Genomic DNA, 17,135 nt, shown 5'->3' with positions numbered 1-17,135 from the left:
CTCTTGCACATTTTGAACATCGACGGAAACCAGCCTTCAGGGTCTGCTTGACCACAGGTCAGTTGTGGTCATGAAATACTCAACAGCTGAGAGATCCCTCCCTCTTCCCCCTCTCTTATGTTTTGCAAATAGCACCGTTTATCATTTTTCTTAAAAGCCCCGCCTGCTTACAATGTTTACTGGAGATCTTTCACCAAATGAAAAGTGATGACCTCACTTACTGTACCTTATTTCAACATGTTTGAGGTCTGGACGGATGTGGAGATGTGTCATGCATTATTATTATGTCCCTGTTATGATTTGTAATGTAGCAAATTCACTTTTGGCCTTCATTTGCATTCATTATGTTGCGTGAGGACTTTTCAGATAGTTCAAACGGTTAAGGCTGCAGCATACTCCAAAACGAACACAGACTTTGTTTGGCTAGGGTATAGATCAATAAGAACAAAATGACATCATAAGAACTTTGGCAGTGCCTTTTAAGAACCTGCAAGATTTTCCAACAGGCCGAACATCGTGTGATATGTCAGGAGTTCAAGTGAAGATCTAAGGTGGTAAAAGAGCCGTACAAAACGCCTCAGTGGCGTTGTGCGGTCCGCCTGGAGTGAGCCGCACTGTTGCTTGGCAGATTACCGCGTGGGCGGGGTCTAGCGTTCAGAACTCAGAGCTAATACACTAGGAAAGTGGTTTTGTCCTTAAGAACTTTGTTCGCCGTCAGCAAGCCCTGCTGGCGCCAAAGTTCTTGTTCAGAAGAACAACAGCAACAGAGAGCCAACTATCATTGAGAGCACAGCCCTCCCTAGTCGCTGCCATTTATGACTCCAAGGAAGATGGAAATCAAAACGTCAGTCATTCCTTATTGTACCTAGCACCTGAATAAAAAAGGCTTTAACTGTCCAAGCTGCTCAGTGTCAATTCTCTTCTGCAACTGTTGTTGTCCCTGCTCCTGTGACACACCGGACTAGCCGTATTAGGCTGAGGCACGCCAGTAGACTTCCTTTCTCCTAAAGTTCTTGTTCATTTTGAGTATACCAGAGAGCCTTTTGTTGTTGCTTATTTGCGGTACTGACATGATGCGTTAAGCACAGATCACTTTATTCTACATTTTTTATCAAACGATTTTTCACCTAGCCTGGCATGGTCAGACTAATATCACTGCGTAGATATTAGTCTGGAATCTCTGTGTGGAACCTGCATTTCCGAGGGGCAAATAAAAAAAATGCCTCTGGTGATAAACCCGCCCCATATTTGCATACTGGGCTCTGATTGGTCCCTCACAACTTCGGAGGGAGAGAAATAAAATCTCTATTGAGAGGGGCCAGACCTAATCTGCCAAGGGCAATTTATTTTGCAATGACACTGACCTTCTTGTCACCTGACAGGGGGAGTTTCCCCGGTAGGACGTAGCGCGTGGAAGGAACACGTTATTCCAACCAGTTCCCTTCCCCTCCATCAGGCGCCCCGGCTGACCAGGGGGAGGCGGTATAGCGACCAGGATTACTACATGTTTTTGTGAAGGTATTAACTACCCTAGGAGACACGGGGAGAACATGCAAACTCCAGAGTAGGCCCACAGATCACTTTTTTGGTAAATTAACGCCCTATTTATCATACTACAGCGGCACACAAAAGCAGCCAGAGTAGCAGATCCACAAGCTAGAAACGCGGCGCGAAGTGACGCGACGCGTTTCTAGCTGCTACTTTTACTGCTTTTGAATTTGAATCCTGAAAAGTAACAGCTTTGGACATAATGAGGTTTCCACCCGACAGAGACAATTTGTTACTTACAACTATTAAAATTCTGTGGGTGACATTTGTCTTCTTATCTTAGTCTTGAGGACGATGTACACCAAAGAATTGCTCGGGTAGGGAAGCCGTACATGTGTCACATGATCATCCCACACACGTGCATAATGGCGTCTTAACACACTTCTGTTAGGGAAGCAGAGGCCACGGCGCCATGCTCGAAACTTAACTGGTCAGACAGTTAACATGTGAATAACGAGCGATTGACTGGAGCACCGGAGCAGACAGTACACACACAAAGCATGAATATCAACACCACCCGATCAATTTTAATTAACCCATTAAGACCGGGAACGCATCTGTGTGACATTTTTAGATTTATTTGGCTATTTTTTTGCTAATCTTTGAATATACCTTTTTTTTAAGGGAACATTTGTAACTCAAATCTTTGCTTCTGGGGGGATTATACAAATGTATTCTAAATCCTAACGTATGTCGCTGTAATATCAGGGGTTATCAAAAATGACATGTATTTGGCCTTGGACCCCCATATCGAGATGTTTTGTTCCAGGGACTCCCGCGTTGTAACGAGAGTTAAAAATGTTCGCTTTAAAAATGTATATATTCAAAGATTTGCACAGATTTTCAAGATTTTTCAAAAATAGCAGATCTACAAGCTCGTAGCGCGGCACCGAGTGCCGCGCTACGAGCTTGTATATCTGCCATTTTTGAATAGCCAAATAAATCTAAAAATGACACACAGATTCCCGGTCTAAATGGGTTAATTGTGAACGCAGTGATTGTGATAATCGCACGATATAAATCGTGCAGTCATAAATACTATGTGTATCTGCTGCATCTCTCTGACAGCTGTAGCAACAAGATCATGGATATGAACGTGTAGCATTACACAGGCCTGTGTGAGGGATTACAACTGTGTACAACATGGTCAATAATACCGAGCTCAATTTGTGTGCAGAGCAAGTGTGGCTGATTGTCAAAACACCAGGTTGTATGTAATCGGCTTATAGATGTTTTTTTTTCTTTTTTAAAAGCTACAATCCGTACGTTTTACGTCCTCTTCCGACGGAGAGAGGTAATTTGCAACTGCAACACCTGGGATTTCGAACCTGGGCCTCTCACGTGGGAGACCAAACGTCTACCGTTCATCCAAGAGGGGAGAATAATGGGCTAACGCAAGGGTTCTCAAACCTTTTCATGTTAGGGACCACCCAAAATGATGTGTATTTGGCTGCGGACCCTGTCTCAAAAAATATTTGACTTCCAGAAGCAAAGATTTGAGTTAAAAATGTAAAAAAATGTATTGAAAGCTGAGCTTGTATATCTGCTATTTTTGAATAGCCAAAGTATAACATATTGTTAAAGCGGTTAAAATGATTGTGACGCTATATGAACTCATTTGGCCGGGGACCCCCTGGTGCATTTCAGATTTTCAAGACAAATCGTTTGCCCGGGACCCAGACTAGTGAAAATATTTGTTTTTGATTGATGAAAAGTTGTGTTTTTCTTTTGTTAAAACTTTTTTAAATATTTTGAAAAAAAAAAAATGTAAGTCTAAATATAGGAAATGGAAACAAGGAGATAGGAAACAGTGCTGTACAGGGTATATAGAGACTGAAGGACAGGTGACGATGCCTGGAACGCCGTGTTCCAGGAAGCGGTTACGTCTTGGCATGGGTTTGGTGGGGTTAAGGTGTGCACGAGGGCAAGCTTTCTCTATGCCTAGCAGCTAGCTGGCATGAAAGGGTTAACCACATAAACCCTAGTGTCTCTATTAAGTCATAATAGGACAATATTTAGTTTATGTCGGGCAGAAACCTCTTAGTTCCATATTTAAACTTTTTGGGGTTTTTTTCTCCGTAAATTAACGCCCTACTTGATCATACTACAGCGTCACACAAAAGCATCAAAAGTAGCAGATCTACAAGCTCGCTTTCAAACATTTCCAAAAATAGTGGAAATTGCAGATCTACAAGCTCATGCGACGCGTTGTGGACAGATAGATTGGCCATTTCCACTATTAGTATTTTCTTAAGTATAAAGTTTTTAAATATGTCAGTCATTTCTTTGTATATTTAGGTCATTTGTCATATCTGCCCTGTGTAACCTCAGAGCCTAAAAGCCAAACAGAAATGTAATTTGTATTCATATACACGGCAAAAACACAATCACATCGTTAACCGCAAATATTTGCGTAACATGTAACATGATTTCTCGTCATGTGAAATGTCATAATCGTGACGGCCCTAATAGGCTCTATGCACAGCAGCCATATTGGACAGAAATTGGGCCCCTTCCTTCCTTCCTTCACAGGTGTTACCAATGACACTAATGAAGGCTCTGTTCCATTTAGTGTAGCACAGTGGTTCTCAAACCTTTTAACTTCAAGGACCCCTATAACTCTGAGAGTGTACAAATGGAACCAAATGGACCCGGGAGGGTCCATTTGGTTCCATTTGTACACTCTCAGAGTTACACCCTCTCAAGGTACCATGAGGGTCCCTGGACCACACAATATCAGCACCCTGACTCTGTTTGACCAGAATGGAACAGAGCCTTCATTAGTATCATTGGTAACACCTGTGAAGGAAGCAATTTTTCGCCAAAATGTCTGCTGTGCATAGAGCCTATTACACTGCCCATAAACATGAAACATACTGCCCTCCAGCTAGAGGCCCGACTGGACTGTATGCCTTGTTTTGGAACTTGCCTTGACCTATTCATTGAGATTCATCACCCTCCCTTCACTAAGGAGGAGGACAGGGCTTTGACTCTCCTTGACGTTTCCTTTGTCCTCGTATGCACTGACTCCGGTGTTAACCGGTTCAGTGACGTCCTGGCAATAGCCTCTCTACACTAGACTGAACACAGTTCTAGCACAGTGCAGCCATTCCTGATGCGCAAAGGGAAAACGCATGTCATGCATGTTCCTTCAACGGCTCTAGTGTGAGACAGACAGACGTTGACAGGAAGTTGCGCCTGGACAAAAGACTATAGCGTTGGCATCACTTCTGTTTGGCATTTTATCCATGACGTCGATGCAAAAAAGAGAAGATGGAAAGAAATAACGATTTATTTGAAAAACCTACTGAAAATAGAACTTTCATTCATTTATTATTATCAAGCTGAGCAAACGGTTTCAAAATAGCCGATCTACAAGCTCACAATGCACCAGACAACGCGCCGTGTTGTTTTGAGCTTGTAGATCGGCTATTTTCCTCAAAGAGATTTTGTGTAGATGAAAATACGAGAGGATCTAGTATAGAGCCCTGGGGGACCCTAGTCAACTGTGTATATAGGATTGAAGTGCTTTGGATTTTATGATTGTTTGGTTTTTCAATTTCAAAATTTTTATCCCGCGACTTTTGTAACCCATTTTTTTTTCACCCGGTGCCAATTTCCTAAGTGATCCTGGGCGCTACACCAGCCCCCCACAGCCTAGGGAGGTCAGGGCCGAGCTCATGCTTCCTTCAATGCATGAGAGCCAACTGACCTTCTTGTCACCTGACAGGGGAGAGTTTCCCCGGTTGGACGTAGCGCGTCGAAGGAACACGTTATTCCAACCAGTTCCTTTCCCCTCCATCAGGCGCCCCGGCTGTCATGGGGGAGGCGGTATAGAGACCAGGATTACTACATGTTTTTGTGAGGGTATTAACTACCCTAGGAGACACGGGGAGAACATGCAAACTCCACGCAGAGTAGGCCCTTTCGCCAACCCCACCTAGGCTTTGTTTGGTTTTTCATTGAAACTTTAATTTGGATGGGGGGGAAACAAATGTAACTTTGTATGAGCTACAATCTCGCTCATACAAAGTTACGTTTATTATTTCTAACCCATTAAAACTGGGAAATCATCTGTGTAGTTTTCGATTTTAGCGTTGGCTATTCTAAAATAGCAGATCTACAAGCTCACAGCGTGTCACGCTTGTACACTTAATATTTTTGAACACAAGGGTTTGAAAAAATAATTTTGTTTTTTACACAAATCTTCTCTTCTGGCTGTCCCTGGCACAAAACATTTTCAGATGGGGGGTTCCGCTAGCCTGGTTCCAGACGAATCTGCCGTGTTTATTGTCTGGCCACGCGAGGCTAGGGTTCCGCGGCCAATACATATAATTTTGGGGGTCCTTGGCATGAAAACGTTTGAGAACTACTGATTTAGAAGACATTTGTAGAACCGGCCTCAGGTCTTAATGGGTTAATTTAGATGTGGGGAAATAAATGTAACTTAGTTTGTATACATTAAATAATACCTGTCATGCGTATACCTCCCCTTGTAGTCTCCTGATAGATGGTCTTTCAGGCCTGGTTTGAAAGAAGCCAGTGATCCACATTTTTTTAAGGGATGGTGTCAGGGCATTCTATTCCACATTTTGGTGGTAGAGTAGTAGAATGAGAATTTTCTCATGTTTGTTCTATATTTGGGTGTTATCAGATCGTTGTCGCTCCCTCTAGTGTTGTGGCTGTGGGTGTCATTCAAAAATCATATCCATAACTGAGACTCATGAAGAGTGTCAAAGTTGAATTAACCCGATAAAACCGGTAAAGCATCTGTGTCATTTTAGATCTTTGCGTTGGCTATTCAAAAATAGCAAACTGCAAAAAATAGATGATCTACCAGCTCGCAACTTGTCACATTACAAGGCGCTGTGAGCTTGTAGATCATCATTTTTTTGGCGAAGATATTTTTTCTCAAAAAAGTCCTGGGGACTTGTTTCCAGTGAGCACAGGAAGCCAGGTCAGGTACGTTATTGTGGCTATAATAGGCCAATGTGAAAAGGGTGCCATTTCTTCTTAGGCCTTTCATGGCAATCGGACACTGCATTCATGATTTGAGGCATTTTGTTCCAAAAATGTGTTTTGCTCAATTAGACCTGCTGGTGACGCTATAACAGGCCTTTGTGAAAAGGGTGGCATTTCTTCCTCGGCCTAGTGGGAATGTGCGTGCAAAACTTCAGGAAATTGCAAGCTGCATTCATGATTTGAGGCATTTGGTTCAAAACGGACCTATCCTGCAAGTGCAAACTTTGGAAGGCAATCTTAGCCAATTAGGATGGAATGTGAAAAATCGGACAGATCTGTGTTGATCACATGACTATAGAGATACTGTGTACCGATTTGCATGATGTTTGGACAAAATCTGTAGGAGTAGTATCAAAAAATGTGTTTTGCACAAATCGGCCTTCTATTGGCGCTATAACAGGCCAATCTGAAAAATTCGGGCCAGAGGTTCTGAATTGGCATCCAGGGAGTGTGGGTGCACAGTTTCGCAGTGACCGGGCCAACGGTGCCAGAGCTTAGCTGGTCACAGACAGAAGGACACACACACGGACACACGGACACACGGACAGGGTGCAAAACATACTCTCGCCATGCCTTTCAGCCTGGCGGAGACAATAATAACATGTCAACAATAAATACAAAACACTATGTACAAGAGAAAAAGGAAAATGTCGGCCGAGAATGACACCACCTTTTCTATGGGAAATAGTAGCTACAATCTTACAAAGTTACATTAATCCCCCCCCCCCCCCATTCAAAGCAGAACTTTCCTTGTTCCTATTTGTTTTCTTTTAATCCAACACACGTCACTCTTTCACCCTACTATGAACTTGGTTCTGCCAGACCAGTCCAGTAGACCTGTTAGCATTCTGGTGTTTGTGTTTGCAGCTGTATTTTAGCATTTTGTGCCAGTGGTGCATAATGTGAACTTGCTGGTTGGCAGTAAAAGGAGACAGAAGACTTTTCCATGCCAAGGTCCCTCAAATAGCCCTAGCCTCCGGCTGCAGCAGCCCCCACCCCCACCCCCCCCCCCCCCACCCCATTGCGAAATGGCATAAAAATAAATAAATAGCCGACAAATACACCACCTCACAACGCATTGAGACGCGACGCTGTGGTCAGCTTGAAGATCGTCAATTTTCACTTATGAAAATGTTGAGGAAATTGAGGTTAAACTGGCACAATAATCTTAAGGACTGCATTTGAGTTTAAATTAATGTTTGTACATTATCCTCTCTGTCTGGTGGAAACCAAGACTGTGACTTTTCAGGATTCAAATTCAAAAACGGCAAAACTTTTGATACTTTCGTGTGCCGCTGTAGTAGGATCAAGTAGGGCGTTAAAAAAAAACATTAAAGGTTAAAAAGTTTAAATATGGACATAAGAGGTTTCTACCCGACAACAACGTTTAGTATAGTATGAGCCTTTGTTTTCCTTCTCCTTTCCAATTGGTTCCCCCCTGGTACCCCCTAGCGACAACCCCCCCCCCCCCCCCCCCCCCCACCACGACCCTCACTTTAAAACCACTGCCCTAGCGTGAGTTAATAAATCTAGTGGTGAAATTATCGGGGGGGGGGGGGGGGGGGCTTCAGTTTGCCTTACAACAAATCAGCCTTCCTCTAGTCTCTTCCTCTTTTTGAAAAGTGCTCTGTCGATTTTTGAAAATAACCTTGAAGGTGTTATTATGAGCGCTGCCAAAAAAAGAACGAATGCCTTGAACTGAGCTGAATCGACTGCCCTCTCTCGTTCTGTTCTGCTGTCTGTCACTCCGGTTGGCTCGGCTCGGCGTTGTCTTTGGCCTCGAACCAGGAAGCCCACTCATTTTGAGAGTGTGAGATCCAGGACTTAGGCTGCGCTCTCTCTCTCTCCTCTGCTGTGGAAAATCTGGTTCTGCACTTGGAGTCGAGTCGTTTGTTCCATGCATGCAAATGTTCTTGCTCGGATTGTGTGCTTGCTTAACCATGCGGTTAGGTACAGCGAGGAGGTGACACCTGAGGCGCTGAGCTTTTTTTTTTTGTCAACATTTCAGGCTAAAAGCATATCCCGTATATCGCTGGTTCTCAAATTGGGGCTCCGTCCGGGACCCCCAAGGGTCCTGGAGTGGGTTCTAGGAGGTCCCCAGCAAAATTACCAACAGACATATTTTCACTTAAAACAAAACAAAATGTTAAAAGGTTAAAGCTCTATATCCTGCTATAGATATTGCTATAGAGTGTTTGTTCAGTAACAGGGGTGTTAGACACTAAGGACTCCACAGTGTAAAAAAACTGGACATTACAAGCACACACTGCACAGCTGCCTCTGATAATTGACTGTCATCAAGCTGCCTTGGAGGTGTGTCTGTCAGCACCCAGTGTTGCAGGCTATTATATATTTTCTGTATCGTCTAATTTTATGGTCATTGTTTTGTGAATAATTTGATGCCTAGAAATGCATTTCAAGTTGCCCAGAAAATCTGTAATTGTGTAGTCTAACTCATGGGCCATGGTTTGCGTTGACGATGATGCCAATTACTAATAGGCTCTATGCACAGCAGCCATATTATCACTTCTTTCACAGGTGTTACCAATGATACTAATGAAGGCTCCGTTACATTTAGTCTAGCACACAACCCCCACAACTCTGAGAGTGTACAAATGGAACCAAATGGACCCTTACGGGTCCATTTGGTTCCATTTGTACACTCTCAGAGTTACACACATGTAAGGGGCCATTTGGAAGCCCATGAGGGTCCCTGGACCCCAACTGTAGACCCACTGTTGTAACAGAGTGTTTCCAGTGGGCCAACATGCACAATATCAGCACCCTGACTCTGTTTGACCAGAATGGAACAGAGCCTTCATTAGTATCATTGTTAACACCTGTGAATGTCTTCATAATATGGCTGCTGTGAATAGAGCCTATTGTGGGTGGGTCTCACCTGGTATATAAAGGAGGCTGGAACTGTAGAGTGGGGACAGCTCAGAGTGAAATGCTCAGTTTACTTGTAGCTGTTAAGGAGACAACAATAGGGGAGAGGTGCCAGGGCCTTGAGTCAAAAGGCATTGCCTGTTACAGTATCTTTAGTTCTTGGTTTGTTTGTTTTTTCTTAGTTTAGTTACCAAGTGTTTATTTCTTACTTTTGGTTTTTGAAAGTGTATTTGTGGCCAGTATTTATTTTTGAAGTAGTATTATTTGCCTCAGACCTTGACTGTTACACTCCTGCAAGGGGCTGATTCCTAGTTTTGGAGGTAAATAACATACCAAAAATCTACTTCTTGGACTTTGTCGATTCTTGGAGCCTCGACCATCCGGCCAACTTTACAAGGGGTCTCCCTGTCTCTCCTGCTCTTTCATGAAAAGAAAATATATTTTCAGTTAGGTGACAACATTTCAACCAATCACGAGAGAGTACCCATTCCTTTAGTGTTCCAGTTCGAGTTCTGTCTTCTCATTTATTTGTGTCATGATTCACTTCCGAATTCACTTGTTTAATCTGTATCCTGACTGAGTTCTCTGGTCTATCCTGATTGGATAAAATTGGTAACCCGACCTGAAAATGAATTTTCTGTTTAATAAAGTGCTGGAGAGACATGGAGACTCCTGTTACTGAACAAACACTCAATAGCAGTGAGTACTATCACAATATAGAGCAGTGAGTACTATCAGAATATAGAGCTATTTAACACTTATTTGAACCAAAAATACAAAAATCACTTACCCCAACTTTAAGCCTTATTATAAAAAAACGTGGGTCCTTGGCCAAATACATATACATTTGGGAGTCCCTGACATAAAAATGTTGGAGAACCACTGCCATATATTACAGTTATGCTTAAAAGTTGTGCCGTGCATTCCTCGCAATGTTCTTTTTTTGTTGTTGCCTACAATTTCTGAAATCCGATCTTTTTTTCATTTGAAGGTGAAATTGAGCAAATCATATTGCATTCTACTGAGACAGAAATGAAATTACACTTGGAAGAATCAATATGTTGGAAAATGTTGATGGTTAAGCGGGGCCCCCGTAATTATGTTTTGCTCATGTTGACTTGTGAAGTGGGGATGCTGTTACTACCAAATCACATTGTCTCAAGCAGCGAGAACAATCGAGGCATCATATCTTCTTACTGACTATGTCGCATAAATCAGATTTTGAAGGTCAGATATTATATTTGTCATCACATGCCAGATGTTCGAGGTCTTTGCAATTTTGCCAAAGAGTTATTGATTTTATTTGTTTATCTGTTTTTCCCTCCCATTGACTTTCAGAACATGGAGGTTCTTTGTTTAATTTCAAAATGAGTTTCACTGCTCAGCTGTTCCGTTGGAGCCGGGTTATATATCAATGCCAGATCAGAGCTGGAGTTGCATTCTCTTGTACTTTTTTCAGCGTTAATGTTAAGGGATGCACATTTTTGTATGTCATTGCGGTCGGGCAGAAAAACCTCTTATCTCCATATTTTTTACTTTTAGTGTTTTTTCGTAAATTAATGCCCTACTTGATCATAATACAGCGTCACACAAAAGCATCGAAAATAGCAGTTCGACAAGCATGCTTCACCCCGCGTTTTGAGCCTGTCGAACTGCTATTTTCAATACTTTTTCATTTGGATCCTGAAAAGTAACAGTTTTGGACATAATGAGGTTTCCCCCCCGACAGAGACGGTGTGATTTATGTTAAGCCCATACAAAAAACTAGGCAGTGAGAAATGACCTTTTAACCGATAAAGTTCCACCTTTTTAAATAGATTACTCAGTTCCTCTCTCTGTTCTGTGGTTTTACTCTTCTAGCCAAGACAGTAGTCAGCATTCATCTGTACGTTAGGATGGTTTTGCCTCAGGGGAGATCGTTTGGCATTATTTTGACCTTTTAGTTATGTCAGAGATATGTAGGTCTGGCCTCGGATATTAACCCATTAAGACCGAGAACGCATCTGTGTCATTTAAGGCTTCTTTGGCTCAAAAATAGCAGATCTACAAGCTCATAGCGCGGCACCGAGTGCCGCGCTATGAGCTTGTAGATCTGCTTTTTTTTTTTTTTTAACGTGAAAATCTGTGCAAATATTTGAATATATTTGTGTTAAAGCAAACATTTGTAACTCAAATCTTTGCTTCTGGGGGATTCTACAAATGTCTTCTAAATCCTAACCGTTTATTTTTTTTTAAACGTATGTTGCTAATACATATCAGTGGTTCTCAAGCTTTTTCATGTCAAGGACCCCCAAAATTATATGTATTTGGCCGCGGACCCCCATCTGAAAATATTTTGTTCAAGGGACCCCCAGAAGCAAATATTTGAGTTAAAAATGTATATATACATATATTCAAAGATTTGCAGAAATTTTCACAGCTTTTTTTTTTCAAAAATAGCAGATCTACAAGCTCGTAGCGCGGCACTCGGTGCCGCGCTACGAGCTTGTAGATCTGCTATTTTTGAATAGCCAAAGAAATCTAAAGTGACACTGATGCGTTCCCGGTCTGAATGAGTTAACCACTTGAACCCGACGACGTCCCTGTTCTGGGCACGTTATAACAGCCCAACCATTCTGTGAAAAGAGGTGACAAATATGATGAAAATAGCACATCTACAAGCTCACAATGCATCGCAACGTGACATGTTGCGAGCTTGTAGATCAGCTATTTTTGGCAAGTTGGGGTGTGAAGGGAAAAACAAGAGGGGGCGCCTGCTGCCTACTGTTATATCGGATCAACTATGTATAATAAAGGGTTTACGCTTTAATTTAAGACATTATTCTTGGGGTTGTTTCCGGGTGGCTGCCCACTTACTTACCGTCACTATTTTTGATATCTTTTTCAGATTGTACAGTGAATACAGACATGAAAGGGAGGATAAGGAATTGTGACAGGCTTAACATAAGCTCAACTTGAACTCTACAGTAACTATTCAAAGTACATTACCTTTTTAAGAAATTAATTTCAAAGCGAGTGCTCTAGTGGTCAGTTGAAGTGTGTGGGGGGGGGTGGGGGGGGCGCTACTCCCTCCCTCGGTTTTTGGCGACCAAAATGAAATGCAGGGCGGTTATGAAATCGTCTCCTTCTGCTGTTAACCTCATTTGCATGTGTATGGCTGGCTCTGTCTACTTCTGTAACTGATGACTGAAGTCGTGCCTCTCTCCCTCTTGACAGGTATAGATGAGAGGCCCAGCCAAGCGTCCTCCTGGGCCCCAGGTGGCCAGTCGTCCAGTCCCTCGTACGAGTCCTCTCGGGTAAGATAGCCCCTCACCTTATACAGTGCCTCTGGCCAATGCCTTGGTTTGTTTCTGCTCCACAGCACCTCATTTAACACATTGAGACCGGGAAAAAATCGGTGTCATTTTTTAAAAATGTCTTTAATTCCACGCTATGAGCTTGTATATCTGCTATTTTTGAAAAAAATCCTAACCGTTTTTTTTTTAATTATTATATGTTGCTATAATATCAGTGGTTCTCAAACCTTTTTCATGTCAAGGACCCCCAAAATGATATGTATTTGGCCGCAGATTTTTTTTGCTTTAAACAATATATATATATATATTCAAAATGTTCACGATAAAAAAAAATAGCAGATCTACAAGCTCGTAGCGCGGCACTCGGTGCCGCGCTATGAGCTTGTATATCTGCTATTTTTGAATAGCCAAAGACATCTTAAAATGACAGATGACAGATGTCACCCGGTCTTAAAGGGTTAACATGCATTACATTAGCTTGATACATTCATAATGCACTTTGTTCTCCCCCCCACCCCACCACCCCGGTCATGTTACATGAACTGTAATTTGTGTGTGCTTTTTTGAATATTCAAAGGTGACGTTTTTGAAAGTGAAGTAATGACACAGTCTTTAAATGATAATAAATGAGACGTAGCCTAAAAAATAACAAAAGATTAATCAAAAGAATTGTAGTAAGTCAGCACTGACTCATTTGCCTCTCATGATGTTCAGCCAAAACAAAGTCCTAATCTGCTTGGTCAAGCCAGGTCTTATAAAGCTCTTGTATATTGAAGCCAATTAAAGGACAACTTCACCCATTTTCAACCTTATCATAACCTATCACTAATGCTTATGATAAAATGTTACAGTTTTTTTCTACTGGGTCTGTGTCTCATCTCATAGGAGGGTTGTGGACACTTCACTTCAGAAACCCGCAGAAAGGCAGGATTTTTTTGGTTTTCTAACAAGATTTCAAATTCTTTATTTACATTTTTATAGTCGTCCTTTAAGTGTTCAAATATAGGTTTTTGAATGTAGTTTGAAATAATAAAATGAAAAAATGCATCCTTTTAATGTTTTGTAGAAGTAAAGCGGTAGGGTTAGCTCTCACTGCAAAGAAAAAGCAGGATTTAACCGAAACGTAATTTGCACGTTCATTCAGAGAAAACAAAGAACTAAAGTTGCATTATACCCCTAGATGATTTGAAATGAATTGTAATGAGGCAGGTGCAGAGCTCTATAACTCTCCAATCTGCATACTGTCTTGAATTGCGTCTCTCAACACACACACAGCGACGCTTGAGTCAGTGTCAACATTTCTTTGTGTGTGTGTGTGTGTGTGTGTGTGTGTGTGTGTGTGTTTGTGAACATCCTCTCCCTCTGTTGTGTTTGTTTGTCCCTTACACAGCGGCCCTGCCACATGCCCCTGTATGCATTTCATTGAATGTCAATCTCCTGTCACTTCCAATCAGCATTCAGTTAAATGTCAGAGGCAGCTCAGGCTTGCATTACCTTGTTTACTTCCCAGTTGCCCTTCCCCATTGAACGTCTACAGGCTATGGTAACATACAGTAGGCAGCCCTGATTTGAATTATAAGATGGGAGACGCTTGAGATATCTGTGCTCTAGGTGCATATAAATGAGTGTTTCTGACATCGCAAGGCACAGCAGCAGTAAGCAGACAGCTGTTCGCACCACCGTAACATACGCACACATGCACGCGCACACACACTCTCACACACACACACACACACACACACACACACACACACACACACACACACACACACACACACACACACAGCGTTGCAAATGTGATTTAATTACATGTGGAATAGTCTAAGTACGATTTACCGTGTAGGACGGCCTGTAATTTTAAAATAAACTTTATATGAAAATGTGACCTTAGCAGTTCCATTGTTATTGTCTCCGCCAGGCCGAAGGTGTGGCCGAGACTCTGTGTTGCCCCATGTCCGTCTGTCCGTGTGTGTGTGTGTGTGTGTGTGTGTGTGTGTGTCAAACTGTGCACACACACTCCCTGGATGCCAGAGCAGAACCTCTGCACCAAATTCTTCACATCCGTTATAGCGCCACCAGGAGGCCGACTTTTGCAAAACACATTTTTTTACATTACTCCTACAGATTTTGTCCAAACATCACGCGAACCGGTACACAGTATCTCTATAGTCATGTGATCAAGACGGATCTGTCCGATTTTTCGTATTCCATCCTGATTGGCTTTACAAAGTTTGCAGGAGTGGTCCGTTTTTGAACAAAATGCCTCAAATCATGAACGCAGCATTTGATTGCCGTGAAACTTCGCACGCACATTCCCACTAGCTCGAGGAAGAAATGCCACCCTTTTCACTTTGGCCTATTATATCGCCACCTGCAGGCCTGTCTTCGCAAAAGCACATTTTCTGATATTACTGTCCAAACGTCACGCAAATCGTGCAAAAGCTTCATCAACATTGATCCCTTAACTTTTACAGATGCCACAGACAGTCATTATATCACAACCGTTTTAACCACTGTATCCATTTATACGTTGGCTATTAAAAAATAGCAGATCTACAAGCTCACAGCGCTGCAAGCTTGTACATCTGCTATTTTCAAAAAAATAAATCTTCTCTTCTGGGGGTCCCTGGCACAAAACATTTGCAGATGGGGGTCCGCGGCCAGATACATTCAATTTGGGGGTCCTTGACATGAAGAAGTTTGAGAGCCACTGTCTTAGACTACCATTGGTTAGTCCTAAACAGTCCTCTGCCATTCACATACCAGCTGGGACCATGCTCTTCAGGTGCATCTGGCACAGAGTACAGATGGAGCTACTGTATAGGGCTAACACTATCAATTCTCTTTTTAGCCATTATTCTATCCATACACTTTCCGATTAACCCATTAAGGCCTGAGGCGATTCTTAAAAATGTTTTCTAAATCCTAACAGTTTTTTGAAAAAAAAAATCTAGATTTTTCAAAAATAGCAGATCTACAAGCTCATAGCGCGGCACTCTGTGCCGCGCTACGAGCTTGTATATCTGATATTTTTGAATAGCCAAATAAATCTAAAGTGACACAGGTGCGTTCCAGGTAATCAAATAATCAAGAAGCATGTTGTTATTTGGATGTATGTTTTTGAGAAAAAAAAATTGATTTGTTTTCTTCGTTGCACAACGGCGTCGTGCATAAAAAAAATATCTGATCTACAAGCTCACAACGTGTCGCATCAAGAATCATTGTGAGCTTGTAGATCTTCTGTTTTTTTCTTCTATTTTTGTATAATTGATGAAGTCGATTAGATCAATTAACTGTTGCGGCCCTTATGGTTCTCAAACGTTTTCATGTCGAGGACCCCCACATTGATATGGATTTGACCGCCGACCCACTTCTGAAAATGTTCATGCCAGGTACCCCCATGAGGACAATATTTGTGTTTTAAAAATCCAAATTATTCAAAATCTACCAATACTTTAAAAAAAAGTAGCAGATGTGAGCTTGTGGATCTGCTATTTTTGAATAGCCAACCTATGAATTGATAACTACTTTTGCTGGGGACCCCACTGGCTTAGGCCTAATCTGGCATAGAAATGAATTTGCTTGAGTTTAATGATGTGAATAATGTGATAATGTAAAAAGTCTAAACAGTCCCGCTGGCAGTATTCAAATTGTATTTAAATACCGTTTGTTAGCAATGGGAAATGATATAATGTAGGTCATTGTTAGGGATAGCCTTAATTCAACTTAACCGGAGTGTCCATACTAGATGCTATTGATCCTTTAAGTGGCTATTGTTTGTATTGATTTAGTTATTGATAAACTCCTGTGTCATGGTGTTCCGTAGCCTCAACAAGTAAGGGGTTTAGAGGGTGATACTGTAATGTAGTTTTTGTTGTCGTTGTTGTTTTCAAACTCCACCATTGACGTAGGCTACTCTAGTATCCTAACCCTTTGGTTCTCAGAGTGGGGTCCGGGGACCCCCAGGGGTCCTGGGGGGGGGGGGGGGGGGGGTCCCAGGGGGTCCCCAGCAATAGTAGTTAATATAGCATCACAATCACTTTAACGACTTTATCCATTTATACGTTGGCTATTCAAGTAGGGCTGTCAACTTTCCTCAGAAATTATATTCGAATATTGGTCTTAAAAATTGGCAGATATTCAAATATATTCGAATATTATTATTATTATAATAAAAAATATATATACTTTTTTTTTTTTCAAAACTTAAACATTTTTTTTTTGGAGAGAAACAATACAAAAAACAATGTATCGAGTGCTCGGATCCAATAAAACATATATTTTGTTTGTTTTTATAACTTGATACATTGTTCTTTGTATTGTCCCTGTCAAAGAAACAAATATTAATTAATATTCGAATATTCATTTTTATATTCGAAT

At 41.7% G+C, this 17,135-nt stretch overlaps 1 protein-coding gene across 1 annotated transcript in view; it reads left to right on the top strand.

Annotated features, from left to right (window-relative positions):
- The window catches only part of tcf12 (transcription factor 12), a 196,963-nt gene that overhangs the window by 16,617 nt on the left and 163,211 nt on the right, over window positions 1–17,135 (top strand). The window contains exon 4 of the mRNA XM_084065046.1: window positions 12,676–12,755. Coding sequence (XP_083921172.1) covers window positions 12,676–12,755 — 80 coding nt within the window. The remainder of the gene's footprint in view (window positions 1–12,675; window positions 12,756–17,135) is intronic.

The sequence above is a fragment of the Gymnoscopelus microlampas genome, assembly GCF_963454915.1.
Source record: "Gymnoscopelus microlampas genome assembly, chromosome: 1".
Taxonomy (NCBI): domain Eukaryota; kingdom Metazoa; phylum Chordata; class Actinopteri; order Myctophiformes; family Myctophidae; genus Gymnoscopelus; species Gymnoscopelus microlampas.
Note: the sequence above shows the minus strand (reverse complement) of the source record. Positions and strands in the feature narration are given on the sequence as shown.